Source organism: Entelurus aequoreus, linkage group LG01 (genome assembly GCF_033978785.1).
Source record: "Entelurus aequoreus isolate RoL-2023_Sb linkage group LG01, RoL_Eaeq_v1.1, whole genome shotgun sequence".
Taxonomy (NCBI): domain Eukaryota; kingdom Metazoa; phylum Chordata; class Actinopteri; order Syngnathiformes; family Syngnathidae; genus Entelurus; species Entelurus aequoreus.
Genome location: NC_084731.1, coordinates 48724568 through 48746174, shown reverse-complemented (window position 1 = coordinate 48746174; position 21607 = coordinate 48724568). Strand labels below are relative to the sequence as shown.

Genomic DNA, 21607 nt, shown 5'->3' with positions numbered 1-21607 from the left:
ACATTTAGATGCTAACTGGTTGTCCAGCTTTGCACAAGTAAACACACTGCAGGACTGCTTGTATCTGAGCTCTTATTTCGGGAATTTATATGCAAGACGATATCATCCGATACTTCTTTGCTGATATTAAACCGATGTCGATATCAGATTGAGACACCCCTAATTCGTCCAGATTTGATCCTTTTCTGTTTACATTGTCCTAATTTTTGCAGTTTTTTTGGTTTAATTTTATTTCTACATTGTGCCACAAAGTAATCAAATATGGTCCCAATTTTGGTCCTCTCTTGCTTACGCAATCAAAAAGACGCAAGTTTAATAAAATTAAAAATTCAAAAAATTAAAACGCTAAGACTATCGTGAAGCCACCTACTTATTTTCATTTTTGAAGACACATTGTCATCGTCATTTGTCGCTGGTCCGAGATCTCTGCGTCTATCTTTCATTATTTTCTCAAGTATGTCGGCATCATTAAAGACCTGCAACACACAACAAATAAACATTTAGGAATATATTTTCCACTAAACCCTAGAAAGTAAAAGGCCTGTAGTAACCCGCGAGCCCTCCTCATTGTAGTGCCGAGCATTGCGGAACATCAGCCTCATGTCCTCCACCATGGAATCTTCAGTCGGGTACTTGTCCATGCGGACGTTGTGCTCGATGGTCCTCAAGTCCATGGGCTCCAGGATGACTTTGTAGTAATCAGGGTAGTCCTTCTTGGAGGGCTTGACCATGAACAGGTCACACAATCGCCTGCCAGTGCCTGACTCACGCGCCTCGGTCACAGCAAGTATTAGGGCTTTCATTCGATTTTTCTTTGTATTCTTCTTATGGCTGTAGAACGAGGGCGACGACAAGTGGTCAGGCACCTTTTAAAAAATAACTGCAGTAGGCATGACAGCGTGTACCTTTTTCTCTTGGTGCTACTGCTATCTGAAGTGGCAGAGGAAAGCATGCTGTCCCTGTCATCGTCATCTCTCTGTAGAAGCTCCTTTCGCTTCATCTGGTCGGAATAAAACACAGGATTTGTACTGCTGAAATACGGTGGCAGTAACATCCATAGGCTCCAAACACAGAAACACCATAAAACAAATGCAACGGGAAAATACCGGTACTGCAAGTTCAAATTGCTACAATCACATAAAAGCTGTAGGATCAAAAGAAAATGCTAAAGTAAAATGCTGCAACCCCCACAAGACCTGCTCAGTGACCTTGTGGTTAGAGTGTCCGCCCTGAGATCGGTAGGTCGTGAGTTCTAACCCCGGCCGAGTCATACCAAAGACTATAAAAATGGGACCCATAACCTCCCTGCTTGGCACTCAGCATCAAGGGTTGGAATTGGGGGTTAAATCACCAAAATGATTCCCGAGCACGGCCACCGCTGCTGCTCGCTGCTCCCCTCACCTCCCAGGGAGTGGAACAAGGGGATGGGTCAAACGCAGAGAGTAATTTCACCACACCTAGTGTGTGTGACTATCAGTGGTACTTTAATTTTAAATTTTAAGACATACATGAGAGAAATGCTGCAAGGTTACAAAACATAACGGAAGTGATCCAGGCTAACATGGGTGTCATCTCTCCCTGATGGTAGCCTGGCTCCCTTCTGTTTTGTTTCATGAACTTGCAGCATTTCTCTCATGTGTGTGTTTTAGGGGTTTGTGTGTTGTTTTAAGCATTTACAGCATGGGTGTCAAACTTGGCAACATGTCATACAGTTTTTTTCAAGCCTGTGAGATGAGTAGAAAGGTGAGCTGACATTTTTGAATAAAAGAAACTGCTGTTCTAAATGTCTCCACTGTATGTTGCAATAGCAAATCTGTGTATTGCCTGCTGCACGGCGTGCATGACTTCAGAGGGGGAAAAGCAATGTGTTGTATTAAGATAGAGGCAACACTTTCGTGTTTGAAAACTACGTAATTGCGCTGCTTATTTGTGATAGTATACAAAATGTTGTTGGTAATGTAACCTATGACATTTCTACCCAAATAAATGCTTTTGATAATCTGTACATTTCATGTTGTATTTATGACTGGGGACACATTTTTTGGGGGAACATAAGTATGCTGAAATAATATGTATCCCCTTCTAACATCATGTGTGATTAATAAATGAGTCCAAATTCACAGGTTTTGTTGTGTACAGAATAAGCCATCAGTTGAGCAAATTAGTAAATCACAATAATAAAGTCCTCTAATTTGGTATTGATATTATTATTCATATTTCAACTTCTGATATATTAAAAATTAACACCAATGGGAGCACTTTAAAACTCTTGTTTCGGCCTTTCCAAGCTTTCCCAGGTTCTAAACTAAGGGCCATGGGCTAAGCCAGGACAGGTGGTGCACTTTCATACGCACTTCCGACTCCAATTTAAGTCTCTCAAAATATAGCTTTATTTGCAAAAAGGTCTTCTTTCCAACAGTCCATCCAAGGTGAACAAAAACATGTTTAACTGCATACAAAGCTATAAACAAAAAACTAAACTCAGGTGTTGCGTAAGAAGTGGTCAAAAACAGTTTTCACCGCCAGTCTTTCAACCCGACAACCCAATCAATTTCACCTGTGCGCCCTATGTGCTCTCATTAAAGGTGCTGTAAATGACGCTTTCTAATCCAATAAATTAACGTGCAATATATCAAAACATATTTTCATGGCAATTCAAAAACAAATAATTTAAATTAATAATATATGCAGTACTAGAGAAATACAAACAACACAACAATGGCTACCACAACCACAAGGAGAAAAACTAAAGTACAGCAGCACAGCAGGCCCAAGAATTCATCAAACACCACCACAATGACCAACACCAAAGTGCAGTAGCGCAGTAGGCCCAAGCATTCATCAAGCAACAAATAATTTATTTAACTTAATAATATATGCAGGACTACAGTAATATAAATAAAACACAAATGGCTACCACAACTCTGATGAACAGTATCACATCATTTATGCAAAAAGTATAAATAACGACAAATGAAGATTGAAATATAACCTCCTCCTGCCTCCATGTGGCCCCTGCGCTAAAATTAGTTTGACACCCCTGATTTAAAGCACTTTTCTTTTGATATTCTTTTTTGATCATGCGGCATTTATGTGATTGCACAATTTTCTACCCTCTGGGGCCATTCAATTGTACTTATCTTCAAAGCCAAACAGGACCTAAAAGTCCTTAAAGTCCCTCTTAAGAACTTTTAGTTTTGGTTGATTTTGGCAGCGCCAGTGGACCAAAGCGGTAGAGTTTTGCCTGAAGGAAGACCACATTTCCCATGAGGACTAGTGCATAGCATCGCAAATAGTTAGAAATTACTGTCATGTACATACAAACTGACACGATAACACCACAATGTTTCACCACAATGTTTCAGTATGACTTCCACAATAGGACATTTTTTCATTTTCATTTGGCCATCGAAAATTACTGACTGGTCCAGCAGGAACAGAGCAAAGGCAGTATCGGTCTGAAATCCCTTCTCGTCTTTGAGGTCACGCCAGCAAGTGAAAGCCATCTCTTTTTCTTGTCTTGTCAGAAATAACTTTTTGTTTTGTTTGTGGTTTTGCAGCTTCTACCATTATAGCAGTAATTGCATATTCACGTTCGTATCGACTTTTAACGAATGGGGAAACAGGGAAGTGAAGTATGCCGTAAAGCAAGTCAACACATTTGTGTCTCTGAGCAATCAATCGATCACAACTGGACTGTTTGGTTTGTCTTAGAAGACGTTTCACCGCTCATTCGAGTGGGCTTCATTAGTTTGTGCTTATAGACTACACAATTACCTGGATGAATTACAACATTCATAGACAACACATTTGTAATTTTTTGTGTTGCAGGGTTCCAGCCACCTTCCTCAAAGTTGCTTGGTGCCACTGAAAGCGATACAGATCCCATGACAGAGGTGTCATTCAACTATCCATCCATCCATCCGTGACCATAGGTGAGGATAGGGACGTAGATCGACCGATAAATTGAGAGCTTTGCCTTCCGGCTCAGCTCCTTTTTCACCACGACGGACCGATACGGTGTCCGCAATACTGCAGACGCCGCACCAATCTGCCTGTCGATCTCACGATACACTATTCCCTTACTCGTGAACAAGACCCCGAGGTACTTGAACTCTTCCACTCGGGGCAGGATCTCCTCCCCAACCTGGAGATGGCACCCCACCCTTTTCCGGGCGAGAACCATGGACTTGGACGTGCTGATTTTCATCCCAGTTGCTTTACACATAGCTGCGAACTGATCCAGTAAGAGCTGAAGATCCTGGTCAGATGAAGCCAGCAGGACCACATCATCCGAAAAAAGCAGAGCCCTAATCCTGCAGCCACCAAACCGGTGCCCTGAACACCCAGACTGTGCACAGAATTGATGGCGTTCCGATACCCCATGCTCTCTAAGCACTCTCCACAGGACTTCCCCAAGGACACGATCGAATGCCTTGTCCAAGTCCACAAAACACATGTAGACTGGTTGGGCAAACTCCGATGCACCCTCAAGGATCCTACCGAGAGTATAGAGTTGGTCCATAGTTCCACAACCAGGACGAAAACCACACTGCTCCTCCTGAATCCAAGGTTCCACTATCCACTGTAGCCTCCTCTCCAGTACAGCTGACTCGTCCTTACCAGGACGGCTGAGGAGTGTGATCCCACGATAGTTGGAACACATCGTCCGGTTCCCCTTTTTAAATAGAGAAACCCCAGTCTGCCAATCCAGAGGCACCGCCACCGGTGTCCACGCAATGCTGCAGAGTCCTGTCAACCACGACAGCCCCACAACATTCAGAGTCTTAAGCCACTTCGGGCGGATTTCATCTTAACTACCTCGGCAACCTCAGCCCCATAAATAGGAGACGCCACCGCAGAGTCCCCAGGCACTACTTCCTCATTGGAAGACATGTAGATGGGACTAAAGAGGTCTTCAAAGTATTCCTTCCACCAATCCACAACATACCCAGTCGGCGTCAGCAGCACACCGGTTTGACTATACATGGTGATGACAGTGCACTGCTTCCCCCTCCTGAGGCGACGGATGGTGGTCCAGAATCGGTTTGAAGTCATCCAGAAGTCGTTCTCTGTGGCTTCTCTAAACTCCTCCAATGTCCGATTTTAGCCTCTGCTACAGCCAAAGCCGCATACTGCTTGGCCTGTCTGTACCTGTCCGCTGCCTCCGGAGTTCCATGAGCCAAAAGGACCCGATAGGACTCATTTTCAGCTTGACGCCATCCCTCACCGTTAGTGTCCACCAGAGGATTTCTGGGATTACCGCCACAGCAGGCACCGACCAACTCACGGCCACAGCTCCGATTGGCTGTCTCAACAATAGAGGCACGGAACATGGTCCACTTGGTCGCAATATCCAGTGCCTCCCTTGTAACAAGTTCAAAGTTCTACCGGAGGTGGGAATTGAAACTCTCCCTGACGGGACACTGCCAGACGTTCCCAGCATACCCTCACTATGTGTTTGGGCCTGCCAGATCTGTCCGGCATCCTCCCCCACCATCAAAGCCAACTCACCACGAGGTGGTGATCGGTTGAAATCTCTGCCCCTCTCTTCACCAAGTGTCCAAAACATGAGACCACAAATCAGATGATACAACCATAAAGTCGATCATTGAACTACGACCAAGGGTGTCCTGGTGCCAAGTGCACATATGGACACCCTTATGTTAGAACATTTTGTTTGTTATGGACAATCTCGGACGAGCACAAAAGTTCAATAACAAAACACCACTCTGGTTCAGATCAGGGCAACCATTTCTCCCAATCACGCCTCTTCAGGTTTCAGTGTCGTTGCCAATATAAGCGTTGAAGTCACCCAGCAGAACAAGGGAATCCCCTGAGGGGGCACTCTCGAGTACTCCCTCGAGAGAATCCAAAAAGGGTGGGTACTCAGAGCTGTTAGGACCCAACCCCACCCCCGAAGGCGGAGGGAAGCTACCCTCTCATCTACTGGGTTGAACTCCAACGTGCAGGCTTTGAGCCAGGGGGCAACAAGAATTGCCACCCCAGCCCATCGCTTCTCACTACGTGCAACGCCAGAGTGGAAGAGAGTTCCAGGGCCCTTGCTGTGTGTCGAAGTGAGTCTGACTATATCTAGCCGGAACTTATCCACCTCGCACACCAGCTCAGGCTCCTTTTCCCCCAGCAAGGTGACGTTCCACATCCCAAGAGCTAGCTTATGTAGCCGAAGATCGGACCGCCAAGTGCCCTGCCTTCGGCTGCTGCCCAGCTCACATTGCACCCGACCTCTATGGCCCCTCCTATGAGTGGTGAGCCCATTGGAGGGGGGACCATATTTGCCAACCTTGAGACCTCCGATACCGGGGGGTGGGGGGGCGGGGGCGTGGTTAAGGGCGTGGTTAATAGGGGAGTATATTTACAGCTAGAATTCACCAACTCAAGTATTTCATATATATATATATATATATATATATATATATATATATATATATATATATATATATATATATATATATATGTATGAAATACTTGTCTTTCAGTGAATTCTAGCTATATATATATGTACATATATTTATTTTATTATACATATAAATAAAATAAATACTTGAATTTCAGTGTTCCGGGGGCTATCCAGTAGATGGCAGTATTGTCCTGTTTAACTTCTCCTCCGTTCATGACTCGGCCACCGTGTTCAATGGAGAAGTCTGTTTTACAAAATGTACAGGCAACATAATTACATACCCCTTCCCCTTCGAACTGTCCTGGATGAACTGAAATTATTGTTTCCATTCGTTTTGGAACTTGCAAGCGTATTTCTTCATCTTGCTCGTAGACGGCGTCGCCATGTCTGTAACTTCCTCGTTCTTCTGCTTCGTCTCCTTGTTGTGTGCGCAGTTGTGCACTCTACTCTCTAAAAGCCGTAGATGTTATGACGTCATTGGGCAGGCAAGCTGTTTATATTGTGGGAAAGCGGACGTGAGAACAGGCTGTCCCCACTCAGGTCCGCATTGAGCTGGAGGTGGCGTCGCCTCCAGCTCCGGCTGAATACCGGTAGTTTGTCGGGAGAAAATTTCTGCCGGGAGGTTATCGGGAGAGGCGCTGAATACCGGGAGTCTCCCGCTAAAAACGGGAGGGTTGGCAAGTATGGGGGGGACCCATGTTGCCTCTTCGGACTTAGCCCGGCCGGACCCCATGGGGACAGGCCCAGCCAACAGGCGCTTGCCATCTTGCCCCACCTGCGGGCCTGGCTCCGAGGGGGGCCCCGGTGACCCGCGTCCGGGGAGACAGAAATCTGAGTCCTTGTTTTTCACATCCATAAAAAAAGGCATAGATGCCCCCGGACAACATAACTCCTAAGATCATTGGGACACGCAAACTCCTCTACCACGATAAGGTGGCAGCTCAGAAATGAGCTCATATTCCTTCTGCATTTCACAGCAATTACTAATACATATGTTCACTTCCTGGTAATGATAGAAGAAAACAATAAAGATGTGTACAATAATAATGTCACTAATATTAATAAAAAACAGGCATTCATGAACAGATCTTTTGGACATTACTGCAGGTGTGCACTGTACTATACCTATCAAAATTTAAAAACGTGAAAATCTAACGCAGACACTGACCTGCTGGATGTGCTGCAGTTTCAGCGCACGCTTGTAGACGGACGAGTGAGGAACGTTGTAGCGTTTGGCATTCTCCAACGCCAGCGTTATGTCAGAGTCCACGTGCTCGACGCTCTCGTACTCGTTGTTCTTCATCTTGTTCCTGTGGGGTAATTACGGGGCGCTCACATTTGGGAAGGAGGCCACAGAAATGCTGTACTGCACGGTGAGCGTGTGATGTGATGCCAAAAAAGGGGGTAGAAAACTAAAAGGGACACTGTTGATGAATCCATGATGAAGTACATGACTTGACATTATTTTTTTATTACTGGATGTTTTGATACTATTATTCTAGTACTTTTCGTACCTGCATCTAACAATGTATATTTTCATCCTTAAAACAAGATTGGACAAAGAATGGTCATCTTATATTTGAGGTTTACAAATCTTACCAATAATTTTTACCTAAGCAAGCTTTTCTTCCTGTCACTTACACACATAATAGTGACCTGGAGAGACACAGCAAGGACACAGACTACGTTTACACTGTGGTATAAAGTGGCCCAAATGAAATTTTTTGTAAAACTGATCCTTTATAGCTGACTGTTTACACTGCAAGTAAAATGTGATATTTATCAGACTCCAGTGTAAATGCAAATTTTTTTTTAGCAAGAGCAACTGTTGTTATGCTACTTTTAAAATCCTCAAACAACTACTCAGCAGAGCTGACATTGGGGTGTCCCGATTCAATATTGATTAATGTTAGATATTGGTCCGACATCAGCAAAAAATTAAAAAAATCCTATTATATCGGCTTACAAGAATTCCTGTAACGTGTTTCCTTGTGCAAAGCTGGACAGCTAGTTAACATCTACAGTGCATCCGGAAAGTATTCACAGCCCTTCAATTTTTCCAAATTTTGTTATGTTACAGCCTTATTCCAAAATGGAATAGATGTTTTTTTTTTTTTTCATTTTTTGTCCTCAAAATACTACACACAACTTAGACTTAGACTTAGACTTAGAAAATCTTTATTGTCCCCGAGGGGCAATTTGGTTTGCAGCAGTAGTCATTAAAAACAAGGTACAACAGTAAAAACGAGGTACAACAGTAAAACAAGGTACAACAGTAAAACAAGGTACAAATACATAAAATACATACAACATACAAACCATCATGAAAGCATTGAGTTAAAAACAAAAAAACATTTGTAAAACAATAAAAACTAATCATCACACGTCGCTTCCCACTAAAGTGACTGCATAGCAGCTAAGCTTGTTTAAGAAGCTCATTTATAAAGGCAACAGCTGAGGGAACAAAGGATCTTATGTATCTGTTGTTTTTGGCCTTTCTATTAGTAGGGGCGTACCTGCATCCTGAGGGCAAGAGTCTAAACTTTGAGAAGAGAGGGTGCTGAGGGTTGACCAGAATGGCCTTTGCCTTCTGGATGACTGGCCTGATAGATCTGGTTCAAGGGGTTCAAGGTAGTGCCTATGGTCTTTTGGCACACCTTGATTATACCACCCAATCTATTTTTATTGGCCACACTGAAGTTACCAAACCAGGAAGTGATGGAATTAGTTAAAATAGACTCAATACAAGATGAATAGAACATCCTCATCAGTGTCCTATCAACCTGAAAGCCCCTCAGCCTCCTCAAGAAAAACTGCCTCTAATTGGCCTTCTGACAAATACGGTCAGTGTTGGCATCAAGGGTAAATTAATTGTCTAAAATTGTGCCTAGATACTTGTAATCACAGACTATCTCAACAGCAGAGCCATTAAAGGCCTACTGAAATGAATTGTTTTTATTTAAACGGGGATAGCAGATCCATTCTATGTGTCATACTTGATTATTTCGCGATATTTCCATATTTTTGCTGAAAGGATTTAGTAGAGAACATCGACGATAAAGTTCACAACTTTTGGTCGCTGATAAAAAAAGCCTTGCCTGTACCGGAAGTAGCGTGACGTCGCAGGTTGAAGGGCTCCTCACATTTCCCCATTGTTTTTAATGCAGCGAGAGCGATTCGGACAGAGAAAGCGACGATTTCCCCATTATTTGAGCCAGGATGAAAGATTTGTGGATGAGGAACGTGAGAGTGAAGGATTAGAGTGCAGTGCAGGACGTATCTTTTTTCGCTCTGACCGTAACTTAGGTACATTGGATTCCACACTCTCTCCTTTTTCTATTGTGGATCACAGATTTGTATTTTAAACCACCTCGGATACTATATCCTCTTGAAAATGAGAGTCGAGAACGCGAAATGGACATTCACAGTGACTTTTATTTCCCCGACAATACATCGGTGAAGCACTTTAGATACGGAGCTAACGTGATAGCATCGTGCTTAAATGCAGATAGAAACAAAAGAAATAATCCCCTGACTGGAAGGATAGACAGAAGATCAACAATACTACCAAACTCTGGACCTGTAACCACACGGTTAATGCTGTACCGCCTGGCGAAGCCTAGCAATGCTGTTGCTAACGACGCCATTGAAGCTAACTTAGCTACGGGACCTCAACAGAGCAATGCTAAAAACATTAGCTCTCCACCTACGCCAGCTCTCATCTGCTCATCACGACCCGTGCTCACCTGCGTTCCAGCGATCGACGGCGCGACGAAGGACTTCACCCGATCATCGATGCGGTCGGCGGCCCGGAGACGGAGGAAGTCAATCAATCAATCAATCAATCAATGTTTATTTATATAGCCCTAAATCACAAGTGTCTCAAAGGGCTGTACAAGCCACAACGACATCCTCGGTACAGAGCCCACATACGGGCAAGGAAAAACTCACCCCAGTGGGACGTCGGTGAATGACTATGAGAAACCTTGGAGAGGACCGCATATGTGGGTAACCCCCCCCCCCCCTCTAAGTCAAGGTGAGGACAGCGGTGCGGCGGCGGGCGTTGTAGCTTTCGACGACACCCCGGCCGCCATCAGAGTTTCGGCTATCTTGCTTCTGCAGCCTTCCTCAGAGGTGTCACGTGATGTTAGTGTGACGTCATCTGTGACGTGTTATATGGATTGATCACCCAGGGGACACCGCCATCCCACCACTTCAGGTGGGATGGAACAATCCATATAACACGTCACAGATGTCGTCACACTAACATCACGTGACACCTCTGAGGAAGGCTGCAGAAGCAAGATAGCCGAAACTTGTCAGGTACAACACTTTACCTTACTAGCCTATATAAATCAACCATTTATAAATACACATTAGTAGGCTAAATGAACCTCTTCAACATAAAAGAAACATATTTCCCCAAAGTTACGTACGTGACATGCACATAGCGCCACGCACGTACAGGCAAGCGATCAAATGTTTGGAAGCCAAAGCTGTAGTCACGGTAGCGCGTCTGCTATCAACTCAAAGTCCTCCTGGTTGTGTTGCTGTAGCCAGCCGCTAATACACCGATCCCACGTACAGCTTTCTTCTTTGCTGTCTTCATTGTTCATTAAACAAATTGCAAAAGATTCACCAACACAGATGTCCAGAATACTGTGGAATTTTGCGATGAAAACAGAGCTGTTTGTATTGGGATACAATGGTGTCCGAATACTTCCGCTTCAACCCTTGACGTCACGCGCAAACGTCATCATACCTAGACGTTTTCAACCGGAAGTTTCCCGGGAAATTTAAAATTGCACTTTATAAGTTAACCCGGCCGTATTGGCATGTGTTGCAATGTTAAGATTTCATCATTGATATATAAACTATCAAACTGCGTGGTCGGTAGTAGTGGGTTTCAGTAGGCCTTTAATGAGAATGGGTGCTTTGGCAGGGGGATCACGGCGAAAGTCAATGTATATCTCCTTCGTTTTATCGCCATTAAGCTCCAGGTACGAAGCATCGCACCATTTTACGAAGTTCTCCAGAACAGGACCGTGGTCTAACTCTTTGTCCTGCAGGAGGCTGACTATGACCGAGTCGTTGGCAAACTTAATGATGTACCTTGACTGAAGTGTGCTCTGACAGTCATTTGTGTACAGTACAAACAGCAGGGACAGGACCCGTCCCTGGGGTGATCCTGTGGAGTATAAGCGAGCATCAGACAGTGTACTATTAACACGGGTCCTCTGTGATCTTGCGGTGAGAAAGTCCACTAGCCAGCCTATAGTACCAAAGTCAATATTGGACATATTCAGCAGTCTACGAGCCAGAATGTGTGGCTGCATGCAGTCAAACGCAGATGAAAAATCCACAAAGCAAGAGCGTGCGTGTGTTTTATTTCCATCTAGATGCCCAACAACAAGGTGTAGTAATGTTGTTATGGCATCATCCACACCTTTCCTGGGCTGATAAGCAAACTGTAGTGGGTCAATTGCATCCTGGGTCATGACCATTAAACTCTGCTTCACTATTTTCTCGAAGCTTTTCATCACCAGGGAGGTCAATGACACAGGGCGGTAGTCATTCAGCCCCCTTGGTGATGGGACCTTTGCAACAGGTACTACAAGGGACTCCTTCCATAATTTGTGGACACAGTTCTGTGATAAAGACAGTTGGAAAATGTGAGAGAAAATGCCACATAAAAACAGACCACATTCTTTAAGTAGTTTACCACTAATGTAGTCAGGCCCCTGGCTTTTCCTCACATGTGTCTGCTCAAATGTTCTCCAGACATCCATTTCATTAATCTGAATCTGACTGCTCACAGGGGCACCTCTGAATTCAGATAGTTCATTACTGAAATCATGAGAATCAAATCTCAAATAGAACTCATGTGATAGAGTAGGTTACTCTGGATGCGGAATGCTGGTCTGATATCTTCTTAGGACAAGGACTCCGGTCAGAGAGTAGGGCACAGAGAGGTTTTCTGGCACTCTTTAATGATGAAGTTGAACAATTGTAGAATGGGTGTGTGTGGTGTGTGTGTGTGATGTGTGATGTGTGTGTGTGATGTGTGGTCTAAAGGGAACACATACAAATAATGATTAGGATACATTTAGGCAATATAATATGCAATATTACAACAGGATATGTATAATATCATATATAATATAATATACTCTACAATGTGTTATAAAACAAATACACAAACAAATGTACATGGACTATTAAAGCAGTCCATTAGAGATGAATGGGGAATAAGCACTGTTGATTTAGACAGTGTTTTAAACGTGGTCTGTGTCGCCATCTAGTGGTAGGCTAGGGTAACTACTGTGTAACAAGAAGTATTAACAGGGCGAAAGTTGAGCTGGCGAATTATGTCGTCAAGCAGAAACATTGTTGCAAACAAACACTCGTTTAAGGCTACATCTAACACATTATAAACATTTTAGCATTAATAACTGTGCTATATTCGACATATACTTACATTTTAGTCAGGAACGCACACAATGCTGTTTACACAATCACCCAAGAGCCCGTATCACGCAGAAAACGCTACAAACAGGAAATGACGTCTCAGACTAGATCGCCAAATTAAGAGCACAGGAAATCTAACATCTCAAAACTGCGTCAGAATAAGATAAGACTAAAACACTTTCTGACACAGCCGCCCCCAAATTTAGCTATAAATTTGAACTTCTAAGGAAAGTGTTATGTTAGTCAGTGTCATTCTCATCTTCCCAAGCCGGCAACCGCACCAGGCGTACAACCGGTCGCAGATAAGTCTGTCCCTTGATCTTCACCTGGGCTGCTCGGACTCGGCCATCTGTACCAGGGCAGCTCTTCACTACTCTGCTGATTGACCACTGGGACCTGGGTAGTTGCGGGTCAACCACCATCCCGACTTGTCCAGTGGTTAGATTGTCCGTGTCCTTATGCCACTTGGAACGCTTCTGCAGGTCAGGAAGATGGTATCGAATGAAGTTGAACCAAAAGTGGTCCGCTAGTACCTGGCTGTGTCGCCATCGCCGTCTGCTCAGTAGCTCACTGGATGCATATATGGCCAGTGGAAGCGATGCATCTCGTCGTCCCATAAGCAGTAGATTTAGAGTGATTGGGTCTGGATCAGCAGCATCTGAGGAAATGTACCCAAGCGGCTTAGCGTTGAGTATCCCTTCCACTTCAACCAGTACAGTTTGCAGTACAGGTTCTGACACAGTCTGATTTCGCAGTACCACTTGGAGAGCTGCCTTTATTGACTTAATTTCTCTTTCCCAGGTTCCTCCAAAATGTGGGGAGCTCGGAGGGTTGAAGCGGAACTCGATCTTTTGTCCTGCCAGTTGTTCTTGAAGAGGTGCTTCCAAGGTCTGAAAGCTTGCCTTCAACTCAGCAGCGCCTCCTCGAAAATTAGTTCCTCTGTCAGCCAGGATTTCAAATGGCTTGCCACGGCGAGCAATAAAGCGGCGTAGTGCCATTAGAAAAGCGTCAGTGTCGATGCTTTCAAGTAAGTCAAGATGCACACAGCTTGTCATCATACACTTGAATATAATCCCCGATCGCTTCTCTGTTCGCCGACCCACCTTGATGTTGTAGGGGCCAAAGCAGTCCACTCCTGTAGACCAGAATGGTGGCTTATATAGACGGAGTCGTGCAGGGGGCAAATCGGCCATCTGAAGAGCTACAGGGCTTGCGCGCCACTTTTGACATTCCACACAGCTGTGCTGGTGCCGTTTAATGGATTCTCTTCCTCTCAGAATCCAGAACTTCCTTCTCATTTCTGCGAACACTCGCTCAGGACCTGGATGGAGAAGTTGGTTGTCATACCTTTTGATGAGGAGTTTGGTGACATGGTGTTTGGGATCAAGGATGATAGGGTGCATAGCATCGGGATCTAATTCCTCCGCTTTACGGAGCCGGCCTCCCACTCTCATCAGGCCGACCTCTTTATCATACTCAGGGGCGAGCATGACGAGGCGACTTTGCTTGGAGATAGGTTGGCCAGCAGAAATGATTTTCACTTCTTCAGGGAAGGCCTCGCTCTGTGATTGTCTTAGCAGAAGAACTTCGGCCTCCTGTGCTTCTGCAGCTGTCATGGCGGAAGTTTCCTGGTTGCTAGCCGCCCCGTGAAGGCTCTCATGAGTGGCTTTGATAAGATCGTCCCAGTTATCTATGTTGGAGATAGACATTGTGGGTGTAGTACAGGTTGTGACTCCACAAAACACTGTCTTTCGGAGTTCCTCTTCATCTTGTTCTTGAGCTTCCTTCAAATGTAGCTCCGGCCATGTGTCGGGATGCCGAAGGAGAAACTGTGGGCCTTGACCCCATCTGTTAGGTTGAGTAAGCTCAAGGAGGGTCTTGCCACGAGTGAGGTCATCGGCGGGATTTTCATGGGTGCTGACATAGCGCCATGTTGACCCTTCCACCATCTCTTGAATTTCGGCGACTCTTGTGCCGACGAAAACCTTGTATCGGCATGAGTCCGATTTCAGCCAGGTTAAGACTGTGGTTGAATCAGTCCACAATGTGATCTGCTGAGGCGAGAGTGACAGTTCGTTCATAGTGACTTTAGCTAACTGTACTCCAGTTAGAGCTGCACATAGTTCGAGGCGAGGCATGGACAACTGTTTGCGGGGACAAACACGTGATCTGATCATCACAAATGCCAAGTGGATATTGCCTTTGTCGTCTTGCGTACGCAGATATTCCACTGCCCCATAAGCTCTCTCGGAAGCATCACAAAAGATATGTGCTTGTTGGCAAGGCATTTTTGTGTCTATGGAAGCTGGTATATAACACCTGGGTATTTCTAGTTGTGGGATGTAGACCAGCTCACTCTCCCATTGTGTCCATATCTCCAAGAGAGGTTTGGGTTGAATTTGCTCATCCCAGCCGATGCCGACTTTCCACAGGTCTTGAATGAGAATCTTGGCTCGAGTGGTAAATGGGATAAGATACTCCAGTGGGTCGTATTGTGTTGCCATAACCTTGTAGACGTTTCGTAGAGTGGGCTTGGAATACTCTACTGGTCGGTGACGGTATCCAAGGCGATCTGTGAGGCAGTTCCAACGAAGGCCCAAGGCTGGTTCTTCGGGGTCCTGCTTGGGCTGAGACAGTCAAAGTTCCGTACTCTTGGCTTTGGCCTCAGCAGGAAGGTGTGCTATTACAGTTGGATCATTACTGGCCCACTGCCTTATGTCAAATCCTCCAGTGGCCAGCAGCATGCGTAGTCGGTCGACTAGGATCTTAGCTTGGTCTGCAGTGGTGAGGCTGGTTAAACAATTGTCCACATAGAATGCGGTTTCAACTGTGTGCACGAGGTCTTCATACCCCGTCTTGTTGTCTTTCACATGCCTTTGGAGGGCGTATGTTGCACAGCAAGGACTACAAGTAGTTCCAAATGGCAATACTTGCCACTCATATACGGTGGGCTCCTCTTCTCTCTTCGTACTTCTCCACAGGAAACGGAGGAGGGCTTTGTCTTTTGGTAGCAAGCACACTTGGTGAAACATCCCTTTGATGTCACCACTGACAGCCACACTGTGTTCCCGGAAGCGAAGAAGTACCCCGAGGAGTGAAGGGCTTAGGGTTGGACCAGGCAGAAGTTGGCTGTTAAGGCACTGTCCGGTATATTGGTAAGAACAGTTATAGACAATCCTGGCCTTACCATTGTGGTGGACCACGTGATGCGGCAGATACCGGGATTCCTTGGAGTTGTCTTCTGTGGATGGAAGCAGAGGTTTAACATAGCCTTGCTGTTCTAGTCTCTGGATTTCTTGACAGTAGGTGTCTGCCACGGCTGGGTCTTTAGACAGACGACGCTCAGTGCTCCGTAGCTGTGGGAGCAAGGCGTTCTTTGGAGCCCATAGGAGAGGGCTCTCTTTGCGCCGGAGCAGCGGCACTGCATACCTTGTCACTCCGTCTATTTCTATTTTAGTAGTGCATTGCTCTAGGAGTTCTAGAGCCTGTTGATCTTCTTTGGAGCGAGTAACAGTTTTAATGTTCACATAAGGGGATATGTCGACTTCCCACAGACGTTCTATATGGCGCTGGAGCTCAGAGCTGGGAGACATAGTGCAGTAGCAGTGGGGATATTCACCAGGAAGTTGGTTTAAGTTGGCTGGACCTTGTAATGACCATCCAAGAGGAGTACACACTGCTACAGGGCTTCCAGGTGGACCAGCTCTTACTGGATGCTTGGGGATAAGTAGATGTGGGAAATCCGACCCAATGAGAAGCAATGGTTGGATTCTGTCTACCAGTGGAAGTGGAAGTCCTTGCAGATGGGAATATTTGCGCATGAGTGATTTGACAGGGTAGCTGTGCTCGGAAAGACTTTTAACTCGTCAGCCGTGAATGCATGGTGGATTTTGTATCTTTCTTTGGGCACATGAGCTGGGGATATTTTGAATGAGACAGCAGCTCCTTGTAGGTAGATCACCTCATGTCGAACAGTACGCAACGGAAGGTTCTCTGGCTCTTTAGTCAGATGGAGTTGCTTTACAGCTGATGGAAGTATGAGTGTCCTCTCTGATCCGTCATCGAGGATAGCGAAGCCTTCTAAGGACTGTTCAGCATTGTAGAGACACACATGTACTAACTTTAGCATGACCTTTTGTGGGCGGTTTGGACAGTTAACATAGACAGTGTCTGGGGTGGTGCTGACCATCAGCACCTTCTTGGCTTCTTGATGGCACACATTGTGGAGCACAGCTAAATGTTGCCGCTTGCATACTTTACAGGGCTTCTTAAGAGTGCATGCCTCAGGTGTGTGGTTCCTGCCGCATCTCCAACAGTTTCTGTCTTTGATCCATGTGGCAATTTCTGATGCAGAAATGGTTTTGAATTTGGGGCACAAGCTCAAATAATGTTCATTGGTGTTGCAGTATGGACAATATGGCTTAGGGCTGGATTTAGGCTTGGCTGAATTGATACTATGAGCTGGAACAGACGTTATAGCTTGAACTTGGCTCTCTGTGTTGTAATACACATTAGATGGATGCCCTTGTGGTCTGTTGTAGTTCTTAGCTGACTTTGGCTGGTCTTGGAACATGTAGGCTGCTCTCGATGAGATTCGCTTTGCTTGAGACTTTAACTGAAGCCAGGTGGAGAAGTCTGACAGCGTGTATGTTCTGTCTGTTCCAGTTCTCAGAATACCGTTGCTCAAGCTATACTCAACAAAGCTGTCTCTATAGTTGGCGGGCAATTAGCTGAGTAGTCTATCGACGTGAGAGCCACATCTAAGTTCATAGCCATTTTGACCCTCTAGGGAACGAAGCATGCCCACTAGCGCTTGGACTGACAGGGCAAAATTATCGAATGCGTCCGGATCTCCATATCTGATTGGAGGGGAGTTCAACATGGCTCCTAACTCACTCTGCACCAGCTGTCGAGGTTGTCCATATTTATCTTGAAGTGCTTGCAGAGCGGATGAATATGGCTTGGGATCATACATATAAGCTTGTGCTAACTTGTAGGCACTTGGCAGCTTTAAGTGGTCCAACAGCACTTGATACTTAAACTGCTCTGTGAGGTGGGCATGTGAATTTAGCAGGTTATCCAATGCCATTTTGAGCAGTGCAAAGTCTGACTCTTTTCCAGATGTAAATTGGGGCAAGGTAGGCCTTGGAAGTCCATATGAAGTAGCTATTAGGAGTTCCATTAGGTCGGTACCAGGTGCTGTCCCGGAGCCTAGTGGCGGTGCTGTCAACGGCTGCAGTAAAGGTGGCATTGGAGGATAAGGGTGAGGCTGCAAGACTGCATTCTGCTTAATTGGCTGTTGCAGTGGGTAAACTGTGGCAGGGACTATGGTAGGAGGACACATGGTAGCAAAAGTAGGCTGTGGCTGATACCTCAGAGTTGCGGTAGTAGAAGGCTGATAATCTGGAGGAACAAGCTGGACTTGGGGTAAAGGCGGACTGGTTGCGACGGTGGGATCAACTGTTGTGGCTGGAAGGGCTGGTGGTAGAGCATTTGCTGCTGGACTAGTGTGTCGAGATCCAAGCTCACCTTGTGAGTATGGTGGTGTTACATTTAGATCAGCTGGGAACCGAAGGTTGAACTCACTTTCGCTAAGTGGCCTGGATAAGACAGAACTATGTTGGTCCTCCTTTAAGAAGGATGTAATTAGAGCAGCTTTCTCCAATTCCATTTCCTTTTCTACCAGTTTATGTTGCAGCATAAGACGTATCGTAATTGCCTCTTTCGTCTTTAAGGCCATCTCCGCCTCCTCATCCAGTTTACGTCGCTGCCTTTCATGTTCTCTCAGAAGTTCCTCCTTTTGACTGAGAGCTTCTCTGGATTGTTTGTCCAGAAGCTGGTACTGCTCATCAGCTAGGTTTTCCTCTCTTATTTGTCTGTGCACTTCCGCTAGTTCCATTTGTTTTACTCTCTCCTCCAACATTGCAGTCTGTAGGTCTGATAATCCCTCAGTGATGGACCTCCTGGCTGACGAGCAGGAACTACACTGAGTTTTGGCTCTACTGCGTTGAGAGGCAGGTGATGAGCTACGTGGAAATGATGTTCTCCTCCAAGTGGGCGGGGCTCCAATATCAACGGCTATGGTTGATGTATGTTGAGATTGATATCCAACTTCATAATCATCAAGATGTGCTGGCAGTTGTCTCTCTCGCTGGGGTCTAGAACGTGCTGCTGGATCTGCAGAGGCTTGTTCTGACTCCATGTTGTCTTCAGATGATTATCAATCCGGCTCGAAGAACCATGTGATAGAGTAGGTTACTCTGGATGCGGAATGCTGGTCTGATATCTTCTTAGGACAAGGACTCCGGTCAGAGAGTAGGGCACAGAGAGGTTTTCTGGCACTCTTTAATGATGAAGTTGAACAATTGTAGAATGGGTGTGTGTGGTGTGTGTGTGTGATGTGTGATGTGTGTGTGTGATGTGTGATGTGTGGTCTAAAGGGAACACATACAAATAATGATTAGGATACATTTAGGCAATATAATATGCAATATTACAACAGGATATGTATAATATCATATATAATATAATATACTCTACAATGTGTTATAAAATAAATACGCAAACAAATGTACATGGACTATTAAAGCAGTCCATTAGAGATGAATGGGGAATAAGCACTGTTGATTTAGACAGTGTTTTAAACGTGGTCTGTGTCGCCATCTAGTGGTAGGCTAGGGTAACTACTGTGTAACAAGAAGTATTAACAGGGCGAAAGTTGAGCTGGCGAATTATGTCGTCAAGCAGAAACATTGTTGCAAACAAACACTCGTTTAAGGCTACATTTAACACATTATAAACATTTTAGCATTAATAAATGTGCTATATTCGACATATACTTACATTTTAGTCAGGAACGCACACAATGCTGTTTACACAATCACCCAAGAGCCCGTATCACGCAGAAAACGCTACAAACAGGAAATGACGTCTCAGACTAGATCACCAAATTAAGAGCACAGGAAATCTAACATCTCAAAACTGCGTCAGAATAAGATAAGACTAAAACACTTTCTGAAATAGGTTTAACTCATCTGCTAGTACAGAATCAGGCTTATGGGGGTTAGACAGACCTTTTTTGGAGTCTTGCATTCCAACCTTGGACTTGATTCCTCTCCAAGCAGAGTGTGAACTACCATTTTTTAGTTCTTCCTCTACCTTATCTTTATACTGTAGCTTGGCCATTTTCATCTCTTTTTTGACCAGCTTGTGAGCTTCTCTTTGTTTTCCAATATCACCCTGATAAAAAGCCAACTTTTTCAAGTTTAAGTGATTTTTAAGGGATTTGCTAACCCATGGCTTATTATTTGGGTATACTTAAATTATCTTCCAAGGGATAGTCATTTCCTCACAAAATTTAATATTAACTTGTCACAGTGTCACTCAGTTCGTTCAAGTCCTTACAAGAGTCTTTAAAAACATCCCAATTGGTGCTTTCATAGCAACCATTTAGTTCACGAATAGAGCCTTCGGTCCACACAGCCACCTCCTTGCACTCCACTTTTCCTCTTTTGAGGGCCGGTTTATACACAGGGGCCAGAATGATGCTGTTGTGATCAGATGAGCCTAATGGTGCTAGTCCGTACGATTTGTAAGCGCCTTTTATGGTGCCATAGCACAGGTCCAGAATTTTTCCATGCCTAGTTGGGCAGGTTACATACTGGTAAAAGTGACCTAGGGACTTTTTAAGGCTACATGAATTAAAATCTCCCAATAGAAAATGGGGGGCTTCGGGGCTGATACTTTGAAGACAGTGCACAAGTTTAATAGTGGATGTTGCCTCTCCCATATTAGCTCTGGGGTGGATGTAGACAACTGTCATGAACAGCTGTGGGATTTCTCGTGGTAAATAAAACTTTGTGGACATACATAAAATCGCTAAAGTTAAACTTTGTTCTTCTAAAGCAGTCCGGTCTCTTTAAATTGGCGTTTACGAGGGTGATGCATCAAACTGAGACTTTGGCGTTACAGCTATTGGGTAACGACCATGAGGCAATAAGCTTCTTTATTCTTCCATGTCAGCAGACACCCATTGTTTTAGGTCTCCCATGGCTTTACTTCAGTATTAATTAGGGCAGAACTACCATTTTGAATTGGAGCACTCTTTGTCACGCTAATTGTTTGTGTTCCATTGTTTCCACAACGCCCATGCAAAGCCATGTAAAAGAGACCATTAACCTGTCAAGGGTACCTGCCAAATATCACCATCTTAAACAGGTATTTAGTAAAGACCAGGCTGAGTACCTTCCCAAACGTCGTCCTTATGACTATTCCATCAAACTCCTCCCGGGGGGATCGTTACCTGTGGAAAGACTCTATAATGCGTCAGGTCTGGAACAGTCTGCATTAAGTGACTATATTTCCTCGTCTCTTGCGGCAGGTCTCATTCGCCCTTCGTCCTCTTCATTGGGGGATGTTTTTCTATTTTCATTGAGAAAAAAGACAAGTCCCTGCGGCCGTGTATTCACTATCGTGGTCTTAACGACATAACTGTGAAGAATTGCTATCCTTTGCCACTTATGGATTCGACATTTGCTTCTTTATCAGCTGTTTATCAGCCGCTGTTTTCACTAAATTAGACATGCAATGCCTATCACCTGGTGAGAATTAAGGAGATGGATGAGTGAAAGACCACTTTTAACAACCCTATTGGGCATTTTGAATAATTTGTCATGCCTTTTGGCCTCACAATACGCCCGCAGTTTTAATAAACGATGT

General features: G+C 44.9%; 1 protein-coding gene across 5 annotated transcripts in view; it reads right to left on the bottom strand.

Moving 5' to 3' along the window:
* The window catches only part of LOC133653962 (protein polybromo-1-like), a 123095-nt gene that overhangs the window by 47097 nt on the left and 54391 nt on the right, over window positions 1–21607 (bottom strand). For all 5 annotated transcript variants that reach the window (XM_062053844.1, XM_062053861.1, XM_062053868.1 and 2 more), the window contains exons 12-15: window positions 7590–7731; window positions 906–1000; window positions 552–831; window positions 371–476 (exon numbers count right to left, since the gene is read on the bottom strand). In XM_062053844.1, coding sequence (XP_061909828.1) covers window positions 371–476; window positions 552–831; window positions 906–1000; window positions 7590–7731 — 623 coding nt within the window. The remainder of the gene's footprint in view (window positions 1–370; window positions 477–551; window positions 832–905; window positions 1001–7589; window positions 7732–21607) is intronic.